Raw genomic sequence first — 15,534 nt, forward strand, 5'->3', positions numbered from 1 at the left:
AATATAAATATAAGAAATGAACATCACTTTTGAGCTGTTCATGGTCAATATGAACGGATTTAGATTTGAGGCAAATTCTTAGTGAATCGCTAGCGCGATTTGCCTCAAATCTAAATCCGTTCATATTGACCATGAACAGCTCAAAAGGGATGTTCATTTCTTTAATAACTCGGACGCATATCGATTGATTGATTGAAAATTATTTAACGTCCCTCTTCAGAATATTTCACTCATATGGAGACGCCACCATTGCCGGCGAAGGACTGCAAAATGCAGGCCTATGCTCAGCGCTTCTGCCATTTGAGCAGGTTTATATATGTATCGTGCCATACCTGCTGTGACACGAAACCTCGTTTTTTATGGTCTCATCTGAAGGACCGCCCTATTTAGTCGCCCTTTACGACAAGCAAGGTGTATTGAGAAACTATTCCAACTCGAAGTCGGCGTATTGAACATATATTCCAGGTACGTGAATAACGTTAACATGTGAATGTTTTCCTGTGGTGAAGGGGGATTGTTGTAAGTCATATAATACTCTTTTCCCCGTAATCATATAGAGATGTTATATAGAGAGAAGTATAGAAGGTGATTTTCTAAATACAATTCAATTTCCCAAAAACTTTTATCTTACCGCTACAGTCCGGAACTTGCATATTCTTTTGACATCCATGTATGCATTTACCGTCAAATGCATCACAGTGCTTATCCTTGCATTTCGATGGACATTTAGTACTGCAATTGCCATATCCGTCTACTAAGCACCCTGTGTGTTTGAAGTTAAACACAATGGTACAATAGTTCACTTCCAATGCATGTTTTCTTAATGCTGTATATGTGGAGAGTTATGGACGCATCTTCGAATGTTGAAAATGACTTTTTACAGTTTACACTGAGTGTTGTAATTCTAACAATTTACATGCATAACAAATATTTTATTTTGATAAAATATCTATCAAAATCAGGAATAAATATTTCTGAAATATATTCTTAGTACCCAGCTACTAATGGTAGCAATCTCGTTACTGTGCAGTCGGCTTTAGTGACGTGATTCTGATGGCGTTGCTCTACAAAGAATCTTTACTTTTTAATAAAGTGTTTCAACATTTTGTCTGGATCTATTTGATGGTTATACCTACTATGGCTTGTTGTGGTGTGGGGTTTTTTTTTGTTTTTTTTTTTTGGCGGGGTGGGAGGTTGTTTTATCATTGATGAAATAAGTTGAACTCATGCATGAATGAAAGAAAGGAAGAATTGAATATATCTAAATACGACATACTGTGTACTAAATACCGTGGAATTGATTTCGTGGAAGTCAATTTTCGAGGATTTCATAGGAATCTGTATCTCAAAAATATCAAACCACCAGTAGATACACAATTCAAATATTGTTCCAATGCACTAAAATGATATATATGGACTTTTATCCTAATGGAAGTATAAAATCTTGATAAACCACAAAACTGTCCCTACGAATTTCAGTGATCCTACAATATCCCCGAAGTTACATAACACCCGCACAGTATAACAAAACAATTCAATGGAATGTTTGGCATTAAAAAAATCAACGATATTCGCAAAACATATCTAGCATATGATATGTGCTAATAAATTCAAACAATACCGGTCCAAGAAGAGGCAGATATTCTACCGTTTATCGCTATTGGTACACAAATATAAACTGAGGCTAGGCCAATGTGTTATTTATTTTTGTAGATTTCTATTTGAAAGCATCAAAGCAAAAACAAGGAAAAGCTATCAACAAGAGTGTTGCATATATTTACCTAAAATGTTAACCTCACAAAGCTCTAGTCCTGCAAGGTTTCCGTTTGTTGACTGGTTGTATATGAAGAATCCTCTATATGTATCGTTGACAGTTATATTTAGATTCCATGACGTCAATAGAGAGGAATCTTTCATTGGATAAAACAGCTTCCCATCCTGTTGTATTCTGTCTACATCTGACGTTGGATCATTGTATGCTTTTATTGTGATCGCAGTTTTCCATGAGACTGAATTTGAGAGATGTAGATAAAACATCTAAATATTGAAATCCATGAAAAAACCATTGACTGCAAAATACACCTATATGGAATGTAAAGATAAATAGCAGTGATCAATCTTATAACTCCTATAAGCAATGCAAAATAGAGAGTTGGGCAAACACGGACCTCTGGATATACCAAAAGTGGGATGTAAATAAGCTGCAAGTTATGCGCTTTAATTTTGCAGGGTAGAAGTGGGAGTATTCTTTTCAGCGGTGGATCCAAGATATGTTTAGGTGGGGAGTGGACTGGTGGTTTATAAACCATTTAAAGGCCCTCAGTGGGTCAAGGAGAAAGCTCTGGTAGGGACCCAGAGGGTAAAAAATCCGGAAGCTTAAGGGTTTTGAGACTTTTTCCACTGTTCAAAGATCCATTGGTTACTAAAGCCATATTTCATACATAACAAATTTAACAAGTAACAACAAATAATTGATTTTATCACAAAGGTCCCTATCTAAATCCATCATTTTTTTCTCCGTCCCTCGAGATCAGGATATAATCGATATAGCAACACCATAATATTGGAAATCAACTTGTCTATTAAACCCTTTGGATGTTTTGCAGTTGCTTTTTTATTGCACGCATGGTACGGGGCGCCAAATGAGACTATTAAGATTTTATACTCAAAATCCGATTTTGTGTGAACAAAAATAAATTTTGTTCAGCAAATATGGATTCAGGTTAATAGATCTATAACAAATCACAAAAATAAAGTGTGTCACCTGATATGTGGGTATAGTACCTATGGATATTCATCTTTATTGAATCAAATACGTACAGTAGACAGGGGATGCTTACTCCTCCTAGGCGCCTGATCCCACCTCTGGTGTGTCCAGGGGTCTGTGTTCCTCCAACTGTCTATTTTGTATTGCTTTTGGGAGTTGTGAGATTGATCATTGTTCGTTATCTTCACCTTTCATGTGCAAGTTTTGAAAGGAAGTGGATGTGAATTATAATGTGAATATCTAAAGACGTTAAAAAAACTGCCACCATGTGTAATATCAGTTGTCAATATATGATCTGATTACGTTTTATCCAATATAACAAAACTTGAATCATTTTTCGCGCCAAAATTAGTTCGTATAATATACCGCAAAACAAATAATTCCATGCAACTCAGCAGGCGTTTAGCTGCCTATACGCAAGTTCGCAACTGCGTACATATTATTTTCGAGAGAGTGAGAGATATCTTTGCCGCTAAAATATGTGTGCGTAAAAAATAACTGCATTATATAGTGTGTAGTGTTTGCCCACATCTTTATTGTGTATTGTTTATAGGAGTTATGAGATTGATCACTGTTCGTCATCTTTCCCTTTCATATTTCCGGTTTATAATTTAATTAGCATCATACTGTCCATTCAGTGAAATTTAACGTCAATTTTGAATTTCAAATCATTAGAATCAAGGCGAATATCACTTCAATGTGCATGCACATCATATATTTACATGTAGTAAGTGGATTAGGATATTCTTTGTTATCAGTAACATTTACCATAGATACCATGCAATCGAAAACAACGAGATAATATCGTTTAATGAATGTAAAGTCATTCCAAGTACACACGGCGAGTTAGCATAATAAAACACGTTAGAAAATAATTATGTGAATTCTTTTGGGTTTTAAAAATGACAAGAAATCCTGTTTATGTGCACAAAAATATGTGATTTCAATTGGAAAACCCAGGAGCGTCCGGGGGCTGGGTTCCCACCAGGGCTTTGTCCTGGGCCCACTGGGGCCTCAAGGCAGACCACAGACCCCTTACCATACTTTGCGTACACTTCATTTTCTTTCTGGCTACACGTCTGACTCGCTATGGGGACTGTATCAAAAACACATTTTACCGAATGGTGTGAATTGAAAAAAGTACAAATTTCTCTCTAAGTTTTAGCAAGATTCATTCTTGATTCCATATATATTAAAAGTACAACGTAAATAATAAGAAATAATGACAATGTCCCTGAATATGCAGTTTCAAACTCAGGACATACGGAATTCAAATATAGGATTTTTTAAATATTGATATCATGAATGATACACTGTGCACGACATCATTGTTGATACAATAAGATATAATAATATATCATATACATGCAACATATATGTATGTAAAACTTATACGGTGTCAATTTTGATGCACCAGATGCGCATTTCGACAAATAATGTCTCTTCAGTGATGCTCAACCGAAATTTTTGAAATCCGAAATAATAAACTTGTAAGAGCTATGTTAGGGAATAACAGAGTGCCAAAATCTGGAGTCAAATTCGTCTAAGGATAAGAGCTATGCATGAGGGAGATAATACTTAATTTTGACATGAATTTCTAAATTTTATCACAGCAATTAAGATATTTATATGTATATTAAGATATAGATTTATGTCTTAAAGATAATATGAAAATGTGACAGAAGTGATAGGTCGGCACTACAACGCAAGGATCTTAATTTTTTCATTCAAGCATAAAAAAGAAAGAGAAATGGGGTTTCAGATGAACTAAAATACATCAAAATGCGATTTATTCTGTTTAATGAGAGAGAGACACTCCAGTACATTTCATATTTAACACAGAGGAAAATCTTGAGTTATTGGGAGTTGATTTTATCAATTCCTCTATGAAATCACTCGGTTCAAGGTGGTGTGGACCTGAGCACTTCTTTACAAACAGATGTAATGTTCAGCGCTAGCAGCAAATAGTTCTTAAACCGTTTACGTATTACGTGTTTAAATGCATAATTTCTGTAAAATTTACTTTTCCACCGACGGTCAATTGAGTATGTACATTGACGAATGACCAAAATAACACTAGATATACAATCTAATGTCAACAGCGATATTTCACACTATTCAAAAAATTCCTACACGCAGACAGAATATCACCGATCATCATATACAGTACAGGTCAAAAACACGGGCCCCGCGGACTGAAAGTGAGCTTAGAAAAAAGTCGATGTCTTTGAAATTGCGCTTTCTGCGTATTATATAGCATATCCAAAGATACATGTACACACGTGTCCACAATCGGGAAAACAAACGATAGGCAATGACAGTGCTAGCGTTAAATTGAAGCGAACCGAAAATATCGTGAATCGTCACATGTATTTAATGCTGAATCAAATTAAATATTCATGCAAAAACCCAAATATTTTGTTGTTTTCAAGCAAATTTGTCATAAGTATGAAAATCAAACCACACGCCAGGGGTTTTAATACACATTTTTATACACATTTCTCCGTTTTGCGCGACCAAGTTCTTAACAACAAGCGTCAGCTGATTGACAGATAGAGCACGTGTACCTCGTGTGTAACAATAGAAATTAGAAAATCGGTACATGCAATGAATAAAATGTCAATTTAGTTTTCCTAGAGAGATTGAATTATTGTATTGCCATTCAGATGGTGAAAAAACTTTCCATTTAAAATAAATGCATATTTCCCCTTGGGCTGCGACCAAGTTCTTAAATGATTTTATTGCCTTTCCATGATATCTGATTAATCAACATTTAATTACACTTTTACATTACTAACTGTGTAGAATCAACCACACTTTTATTCTCTATGCACTTCTCTGTCGATTCACGTAATCTTCATTATTTATACACAAAGTTGAACCCATTATTTTTTTTAAAGTTAAAATCGCTCAATAAAAAGAGGGAATAAAAAAGAAAATAATTTCTTGATATTCTGTTCATCATGTCGAATGATATCAAAAAGTTTTATAGCTGTATGTATCATTTACTGAAAGTTTTGTTTTTCTATAAAGCCATTCACTTATCACATCTTAAAATACAAATTGGATTCTTTCTACGAATTAGATAGATAAAAATATATTGTTGCAGTCAACAATTTATCTGAAAACAAGGTCTTTCATGCAAATCAACAATTAGCTTCACGAAAATCGAAACGAGAATATCGTTAAATCATACACATGAACAGAGACCACGTAAAGGCGATTAACATGGCCAAAGAGATCATAATTTCATTATAACTGGCCAAGCCGGTTGAGGTAAGACAAATATGATTAAAATCTTAAGAGCATTTCACGGTTTGGTTTGAATGATTGATTAATTGATTGATGTTTTCCGCCCCACTCAACAATTTTTTCAATTATCTGGTGGCGCCCAGTTTTTATTGGTGGAAGAGAGAACCCAAATACAATGTACCTGGGAAGAGACCACCGACCTTCCGAAAGTAAACTGGGAAACTTTCTCACTTACCGGAGCGACCTATATAATATAGGTTTGTACATTAGTCAGATTGCAATTAACAATGCTTCACATAACATTCGTTTTTCAAAAGGTGCGACTCTATATAAAGAAAACTTTTCATCAAGCCCCTTTCATGTGTTCAGATCCAAATTCGATCATGAAAATGAAATATTTTTATTTTTTGGGGTAATTGATAATTAAGAAATGAAACTTATAATTCTTTATTTGATGCATGTATCAAACGGAAAATTGGACGGAAAACTTCATCAAATAAAGAATTATAAGTTTTATTTCTTATCATCTAATTATATTTTTGAAATAGAAAAACAAATAGTTTCGCTTATAAAAAAGCTTGAATTAACGTTTTTTGCAATGATGCGTAGGAATACCTATACGTAACAATGAAAACAACAACAAACCTGGCTGTGTGTTCGGGTGAGGTAGAGTTACTGTGCAGAATTAAATAGATTATTCGCCAAATTAAAGGCACAATGGTTAAAAGCTGAAATAGATATAAAGGAGGAGAACAAGTGGTGACTAGATGTATGTTGCATTGCATTCGGGTTATGTCGTTGGAACGGTGGAATGCAACTCTGCTCCATTTCAATATCGAGTAAAAAGTTCAACACCTCTTCATCTAAATTGCTCTCGTTGACTGAGCCCCATGTAACGCGGTAAAGTGATTTCCTATACACAAAGAACACCGGAAAAACACTTATAAACAGATATATTAACAAATAAGCAGGACAACTTACAAAGGGTCAACAAATACAAGGACTACAATGCTGCGTATTCCAAGACACGTCCCCTTGCCTAGAGTTCGCGGGTAAGAGAGAGAGCAAATCACGTGCAAACTCAGAGGACTCCGAGCCCGACCAGAAATACTAAAAATTCACCCACCCCCCAAAATCACTACACCCCCCCCCCCCCATTTTGAGGAGGAATGTCCAAATTCCGATAAGTTGAACCTGCAGCACTGTAGCTTACAATAGATACATACAATCTACAAATAAATGAATGAATTACACCTATGATTTACAGTATGATAAACTTTACTCTATAAAATCATAGCACTTTAGCAGTCCAAAAAGTTCACAACACAGGAAGTCACGGTCACACAACGCATCACAGAAAATCCAGTAACAGTTAAGTCACATTGCAGACTCACATACGGTCATAAACTTTCCACATGAAAACGCCACAGGACAGGTATCATCTCGGACATCGGACACGGCACATCACACCAAAGGACATCACACCTTTCAGGTCATCAGATCCAGAAACACCACAAGGAAATACCCCTGCCCGAGAACGGCTGGGTTACTGCAGCCTAATCTACCCTTCCCCGCATTTCGGGGTACTGTGCGCATGGAGGAGTTCACACCCCTCACATAACTCATGAACTTTCTTTCGTACCCCCTTGCGATGACCAAACCTGGGTTGTCACTGGTTCACTGTCAGTTGAACCTGGGATGCATAGCCACCACCCTGCGACCAATGGAAACTCGCGAAGCCACAAACAACAAACCCATCCCGTTCATTGCTTAGAAGTTTATCAGGAGGAAGCCTCTCAGTCAGGGAAGGAACACTACTATCCCACCAGGCCGAACCGGACAGAGTCACAAACCCCGCATCCGCGGGGTCATCTCCATGAGACGCAGACACAACACACCCTCCATCAGACCAACACACAATGGTACATTTGTCAGTTGCCTTGGGGACAGACTCCCCTGGGAACTGATAGGCCACTGCTTCAATCATGACTGGGGAATTTGTCATGATTAAACTATGCCGCTCAGCAACAGTCTCTAGCACTACAACTGACGCCTGCATGCTTTCACTATTGCATAAAATACCAACGCAGCTCTCATCACAAACCTTCGCGCATGCATCGATTCCAACCTGGAATAATCCAGACTCACTAACATGACACTCAACTGCATCCTCGCCCCCAGACTCGTCCTCTGCATCCGAGAACTGGCCATCAAGAGAATGCAAGACCAGAGCCCGTGCCACATCAGTTTCCCTCCGTCCAGCACTACTGGTCCAACCACTCAAACTCAGCTGATCATGAGCTGAGAGACATGAGATACCGATCACAACAGACCGTGCCTCAACCAGACACCCCGACTCGACTGTGGAAGGATCATCATCCACATCGCAGAACACATCAACAGCCATGTCAACATCAAAACCCAGAGAACACCCAGAGCTACCCCGAGAAGTCATATCACTATGGCAACCAACACTATCCTCGGTGTTCTCCAGCCCACCACCCTGGTGACTAACACCTGCCTCAGTGTCCTCCGGCCAACCACACAACTTCTCGTCTGCGCCTGGCAGCACCCCTGTCTGCGCCGATCATGTGTCCCTGACCCCTACTTCACTCCGGGCCCTCTGAACAACCACACCCGTCGACAACAAAACACTACTGCCCACCACAGACACACAACTACTCCATTTCCCTGGCATTCTGACCTCACGACATGCACTGTCGACTACTGACCTTGCTGTAATGGAGCTACCTAATAAGGGTTTACGGAGCACCTGCCCCGACCTATTTTGAGCCCCGGTCCTTGGGGACCAACCAACTAACACACACTGACTAGACAACTTGGGATCATCCCTACTAGCAGCCTTACAGTCTTCTGTACTGACATGCCTAACGAGTGGAGATCTCGACCTTGACCTGCTATGTCTAATCCCACGTCTGACTGGCGAGAGACCGAAACGCATACCCCTATCTGCATTGCCCATAGGCCTCACAGGCACCTCACTCGTCTGCAACTTCAACTGTGATGGACCAACTACTGACTGACCCTGCGAGATGCACTGATGACACTGATGACATGGGGGCCCTGAGGAACTCGTTTGCATAGATGGGCAAATGATGGGGAGACTGAGGTTGGTCATGACTACCACCACTACTAGTACGGCTAATGTAATAGGTGTTCTCCAAAGATACCGACCCATTACTGCTGAGGACTCTATGGCATGGCCCACCCACTACGCTGGGACAACCAACCTGCTCGTCCAATATAACTGGCAGAGTTGGTTCAGGGTACCTCCCCTACTTGACCTACGGACAAGGTATCCCAACCTGGATTTAAAGATGACACCCCCAAATCACCCCTGGGCAGTGGCCCTGGGGAAGAGTTGCCTACATTCCCAGGACACCCCCTAACTGCTGAGCCACTACTATGGAACTGTTGCCACCCCTACTGTTTCTCCTAGACATTACCTGACTGATCGTGTTAGTCAACTGTGCAATCTGATTCTCAAAAACCTCTTTCATGGCCCCTAATTGGGTCTATATCAGTAGAAGCCGACCTTCCAGCGCCTGTGACAGATTAACTGACCCAGTCCCATGTCCCTGACCTGAAGCTACGACAGAACCCATTCTATCTAGCTGGTAATTTTGGTCCGTTTCCAGTCCCCCATGTGGCCCCGCATTCCATCCTTGAATGCCCGTCACGCCCCGCGTAACATCACCCCCCCGGAATACCCCTGTCACCCGGCGACCCCGCATCCCCTACTTGGGTACCCGCCAAGATTTCCTGCCCGACTGCCTTACTCCCCGGGATGCCCCCGTCACCTATCCATCTCAGACTAACCTGACCAGAATACCAGGCCATCAGAATCACTGCCTAGCCACAAACCAGAATAATACAAGACAAGGCACAATAATTACATTTAACCATGTAAACTAATAAAATTAACTAAGAAATTCTAACATTTCAAAATGGCTCCCACCTGCGACCACGCGGCCCCCGCTATGATCCGAGGCGCAGGTGGGCAAAATATCCTGCCGGCGACGCCAATAAAGTGATTTCTTATACACAAAGAACACCGGAAAAACACTTATAAACAGATATATTAACAAATAAACAGGACAACTTATAAAGGGTCAACAAATACAACAACTACAATGCTGCGTATTCCAAGACACGTCCGCTTGCCTAGAGTTCGCGGGTAAGAGATAGAGCAAATCACGTGCAGGCTCAGAGGACTCCGAGCCCGACAAGAAATACTAAAAATCTCCCCCCCCCCCCCCCCCCAAAAAAAAAAATCACTACAGCGGTTCAATTTCATTAATTTTTGCCAGATCAAAAGTCGCTGCTTGCTCCGTCATGTTATCGAACAAGTAAAGCAGACGATACATAGCCTACCGTAATCTACTTCTACCAGTAAGTGCCCTACGTCATCAAGTTGACTATTCTGCCACGTCATCACTAGGTTTGGTAGCATCAAACGTATACATTTCGTTTATAATGCATGTATGGAAATCCCCGTTCTATAAAAGGCGTTAAAATTAGAACGGACGTATATGGGGAAGACGCATTCCAGAGAAAAGTAGTACTGCGTGCTTAGTGCAGGTGAACTCCGGACGATTTATTTTTTGGATACAGAAATCAAACGAATTTCCCATCCAATCAGCACCGTTGTTAAGTTATCACTTTAAAAGTTATTAAATGATAAAAGAATCAAAACTTTATGTTATAGCATGCCATCAAGAAGCACATGCGCATGCATCGCACACATGCGTGGTGTGCATAATGATGATGATGATAATAATAAACTACTAACATCTTCCGATTCCAAATCCCCATATCATTTTATATCATAATCAAATATTGTTCTGTTTTGATCTAACCTTCCAGTAGACATTTTGTCAACACCATTGTGCTCGAAATCATGATTAAGAGTCTACAAAGTTGAGATATTCAGATATGTTTCCAACGATTTTTCCAGACATTGGAAATCTATTTTTTTCTTCTTTTTGCATCCAAATCTAAATTACCATTTTCACTTAGAGAACCCCGCCCTATTTCACATGATATAAGTCTAACTTATCCGGCCGTTGTACACAATAAATAAGCGTCTTTTTACTATCATCGGTATCCTCTTACCTTTTCTTGCAGTTAATGGTATTCGTAAACCTTTTCACGGTTTTTTTTGTTGTCTTTGTTTAAAAAATAGTGGGCCGAGACAGAAATATATCAACATCACACTTCCCGTTCGTTGTAGGTGGTGAGGTTATAACGATGCAAAATGAACAGCGTGAAGAAATTATTGCGCACCAGATAGCGATGCATTTAATCAAAGAATCATCAGTAGATTTAGAATGAGATTTTTCTTAAGTTGGTAATTGCTCTTTCGATAGGATTTCTCAGCAAAGTGCAGCTGCTTTTCTTTTTAATGTCACAGGCTGAATAGCACATTTCATTCATTTCTAATGATCGTTGTTACGACATTTAAATTAAAACGATTTCTATGCGAGATTTGAGTATTCCATTAATGGCATTTATCAAGAATTGTATTCGGTAAATGCTTTTGACTCTGGGGCAGGCGCGGTAACTCTTGCAGCCTTGTTAACCTTTAGCCGCATAAAGTGCATTGCCTGTGCAATCAAAGCCTGAACCGAACCATATTTAATCATTAGCGGGATCAAGGAGGACGCCATAAACTCACTGCCATCGATCTTTTATTTACCACTCATCGAGCACCATGCCACCAAAAAGTAGAAAAAGGGGAACTTCAAATCAAGCTGAGCCGAGGGATAGGCGGCCAAAACGTCAGAAATCGGGGGAAAACAGAACTCAAAACGGGCTAGTCATGGCCGCCATGTTCAAACGGTATCAACAGGGCCGGGGCAATCTACGGACACAAGTGCTGCTGATTCGTTACCAACGCTGATGGGCCGGGAGTCACAGCCGTTACCTGAACAAACAGATCGTAACGTCTCTCGGAGCACGCCCCCAGTAAACTTAGGTATACTCGTTGATTTTGAACAGCACATAGTGGGCAACCCCCCTCAGGTTAATTCCGTTAATGCTGGAAATCGGTGGGAAGTAGGTATTGGGGAAACGGGTCAGTGCGTAGGGGGTCTCGGCGTTTGTGAACAAGTGCAAGTCAGCCGCCCAGCAGTAGCCACTAGCATTTATGACCCTATAGGTGTGCATGTGCCACGGGCCATGCATGAAAAAAATGTGGGCGGGATCTTTTATTGATTTCGCTTTGCTCCTAAAACAAGCTAGGGATCTACGAACTGATGCACATATCACTGGGGAAATAGTTATTTGAAAAAGTGGCCAACTCATGATAGAGAAACAGTATCTTATATCTATTTACAACACTACAGCTTTCATTTTATACATGTCCATTTATCTGGAGAAATTTCCAGGTAAAGCCCAAGAAATGCTCAAGTACATGCATAGCAAACGTTTAGCTGCCAGCAGAGTGGGTCACACGGGGTGGGCTAGTTATGATGCACAATATCGCCTTAAGAAGGAGCGCCACCCTTCATCATCCTGGCGTATTGTAAATTATGAATTGTAGGTGATGTACATTATTGTTTCGCCAAGTCAACCCCCCCCCCTCATCAGCTTGCAGGTTCTAACACAGCTGGTATTAACTCAGCATTTCGTGGGCCAGGCTCAAAGCCAGACTCTGGGGCAAACAGGGGGTTTAAACCAAGTGGTTGCTGTTTTGCATTCAACAAGGGATCCTGCTCCCACAACCCTTGCAAGTAAAGACACCGGTACATCTAGGGGGGGGGGGGGGGGGGGGGGGCATCCCCAAATCAACTGCCCTATAGGACAAAAATAAGGGCAATCCAATCTATATAGCCTTGTTACCACACCAATAAATTACAATAAATTATCATTTGAATTACAATCTTACCCTTACGAACAAGACAGACAACAACTTTTAAGTGGTTTTAAAATTGGTTTTTCTTTACAATATCCAGAGCCCAGGAAATTCATGGAATATAAAAATCTAAAATCTGCTCGGGACCCCCCCCCCCCCCCCCCCCCCCCCCTATCTAGTGGACGCTAATAAACTTGGATCAATATCCATTTATTTTGAAAACTTCTTAAACAATAACACACCTCAATCTTTGTTTTTAAAACAAATAACAAACTCTTTATAACTTGCTTCTGTCATGATGAATAACCTTATTTTTTTGTGAAACCTTCTAAACATATTAGCCTGTAGACTTCGATCATTTAAAGTGAAAAACAAAATTTTGTGGGAAATCGTGAATCAGTCCTTTACAAAAAACCCACTGAACTGACTGAAGTTTCATATTTTATCAAAAATACACCCAGAATATCATTCAAAAATACAAGGAGGGGGTGGGACATTGAGTCCTGTACACAATCACATGTATTTAAGTGATCAAGACATAGGGCTCACGACGGGTGTGACCGGTCGACTGGGGGTGCTTACTCCTCCTAGGCGCCAGGTCCAGCCTTTAATACATGTATATACATGACTCCGTGTTTGTCCAACTCTTAATTTTGTATTCCGTTTAGGATTGAAAAAATTGATCACTGTCCGTTATCTTCACCTTTTCACATGTGCAAAATTACGACTGAATGGCTATTTTTATAAATTGAATAAATTGTAGCAATTTTACTGCCTTTCGTTGATGCTTACGAAGTTATGTACATTGAGATTTTCCGAGATGATTTGCATAGAGCTCTGGGAATTGAATTTCAAATTTTAAGTAAGATCATACATAATTTTAAAGATAAAGGATACGTAAATAGCTTATATCATATCTAAGTACAAGTTCTTGCACTTCAAGCAATGGGGAATGTTTTAGCTGTGTAAGTCGTGTCAATCTTTAAGAGGAGTTGTAGAAGAAGAAAAAACAATGAAAAATTGGCATAAACCAAAGAATTATTAAGTTATGTATGGAGTTTTCAAACATGTTCTTGTGCTAGAATATTAGTGTAGTGACATATTTTGACAAAAATGAGCAATTTTAAGAGTGTTACTACATAATATGTTGGAATAGTAAAACATAATCTGAACAATGTGTTTAACTTACCAGTGTCTATATGTATGTAAACATGAATAATTGCACATTGATTGTTACAGAGATACACCATAAGTTCATGACTTCTGAGTGTATGTCTCTATTTTTTATGATTATTTTGGAATAATTCTCAATTCCAGAAGCATCTGGTGCAAACCTACATAAAATCAACTCCCATCAGTACTTTCAGTACTTTAATCTAAAATGTACATATACAACTGATAAAGATCGAAACTACTATCTAGACAACGGTTTTTTAAAAGTATACTTTGATCACGAGAGAGAGTGGGGTGTAATTTTTCAAAGGTTTATAAAATGCAGGTACCCCTTCATCACCATGTGATTTATTTGTCAGCCTTATCAGAAAAACAAATATTTGAATATACCATTTGAATAAATATGTGATATTTAAGTTCTTCTTAGGGTAGTAAGAGGTTAACAATAATTCATTTTGAGGTTATGGTATCTTCAAAATCAGAATGATGTCAATATTTTCTTCCTTTTTATAATTTTTTTTTTTTTTTTTTTTTTTTTTTTTAGAATTTCAGATTCTATATTGGGTTGCACTTGTAGGAATTTTGAGTATTTAAAGGTTAGTTTTGCATTTAGATATTGGGCCGGCAACGTGGTTAATACGCCAACACTTTAATTGCTTTTTTGGGATTAAGCATCTTAAGGTACGAGATGCAGAATAAAACATGCCATCCTCATGTCTCCTTTCAGCTAACTAAACAGGTTTTCTTTTGACTTGGAAATAAATGGGGACAATTTTGGATTACACCATTCCTATACCAATTTGCTGAAGGTTGGATGTAAAGTTGTGGGGTAGAATAATGTCATAAAAATGTTTAAGTATGTCCGCTTCAGAGGATGAAAGTAACAACATGTGCAGAGTATATACATTCATTATTTACATATAAAAATTATAAGAATTGTAGTTTGTAAACTTCAACATACAATGTACAGTGTATAACTCAAACTCACCAGGTGTGTTAGATTTAACAGTTATTGTTCCAACATTGGCGTCGTTACCAAGCCAGATTTTCAACCATTTCTCGTCATCGCTTAATTGTGTACAGGTATTCTCATCATTATCAATTACTTGTCGTATACGTGAAGTTTCAAAATCTTGATGTGTAGAAACTGTTGCTCTTGGGAACTGCTTGTTATTGGCTAGATTCACTTGTGGAATATATAAGAGAAACAAATAAAGGTCACCATTCCCTAAACATATCTGTATATTGTCTACTTTAAACCAATTAATTAAGTAACCTCCACAGAGATGACTCCAAAGTGAACAAATTTACAGATTCCATAAAGCTATACATATTTAACACTTGAGGAAAACAAAGGTTCTGATCATGATTATTTCTTCAAATTATACTTTACCAAACGAGTGAGCAGGAACTAGGAAGAACAACCCGGTGAAGAACGGATAGAACGCCATGATTGTCCACTTCC

General features: G+C 38.9%; 1 protein-coding gene across 1 annotated transcript in view; it reads right to left on the bottom strand.

The window, feature by feature from the left end:
- Positions 1-15,534, bottom strand: part of LOC125660806 (multiple epidermal growth factor-like domains protein 10) — a 23,813-nt gene extending 8,279 nt beyond the window's left edge. Inside the window, exons 1-4 of the mRNA XM_056146751.1 lie at positions 15,463-15,534; positions 15,058-15,255; positions 1,782-2,009; positions 632-763 (exon numbers count right to left, since the gene is read on the bottom strand). Of these exons, the coding sequence (XP_056002726.1) occupies positions 632-763; positions 1,782-2,009; positions 15,058-15,255; positions 15,463-15,520 (616 nt within the window). The 5' untranslated portion in view covers positions 15,521-15,534. The remainder of the gene's footprint in view (positions 1-631; positions 764-1,781; positions 2,010-15,057; positions 15,256-15,462) is intronic.

Source organism: Ostrea edulis, chromosome 8 (assembly GCF_947568905.1).
Source record: "Ostrea edulis chromosome 8, xbOstEdul1.1, whole genome shotgun sequence".
Lineage (NCBI taxonomy): Eukaryota > Metazoa > Mollusca > Bivalvia > Ostreida > Ostreidae > Ostrea > Ostrea edulis.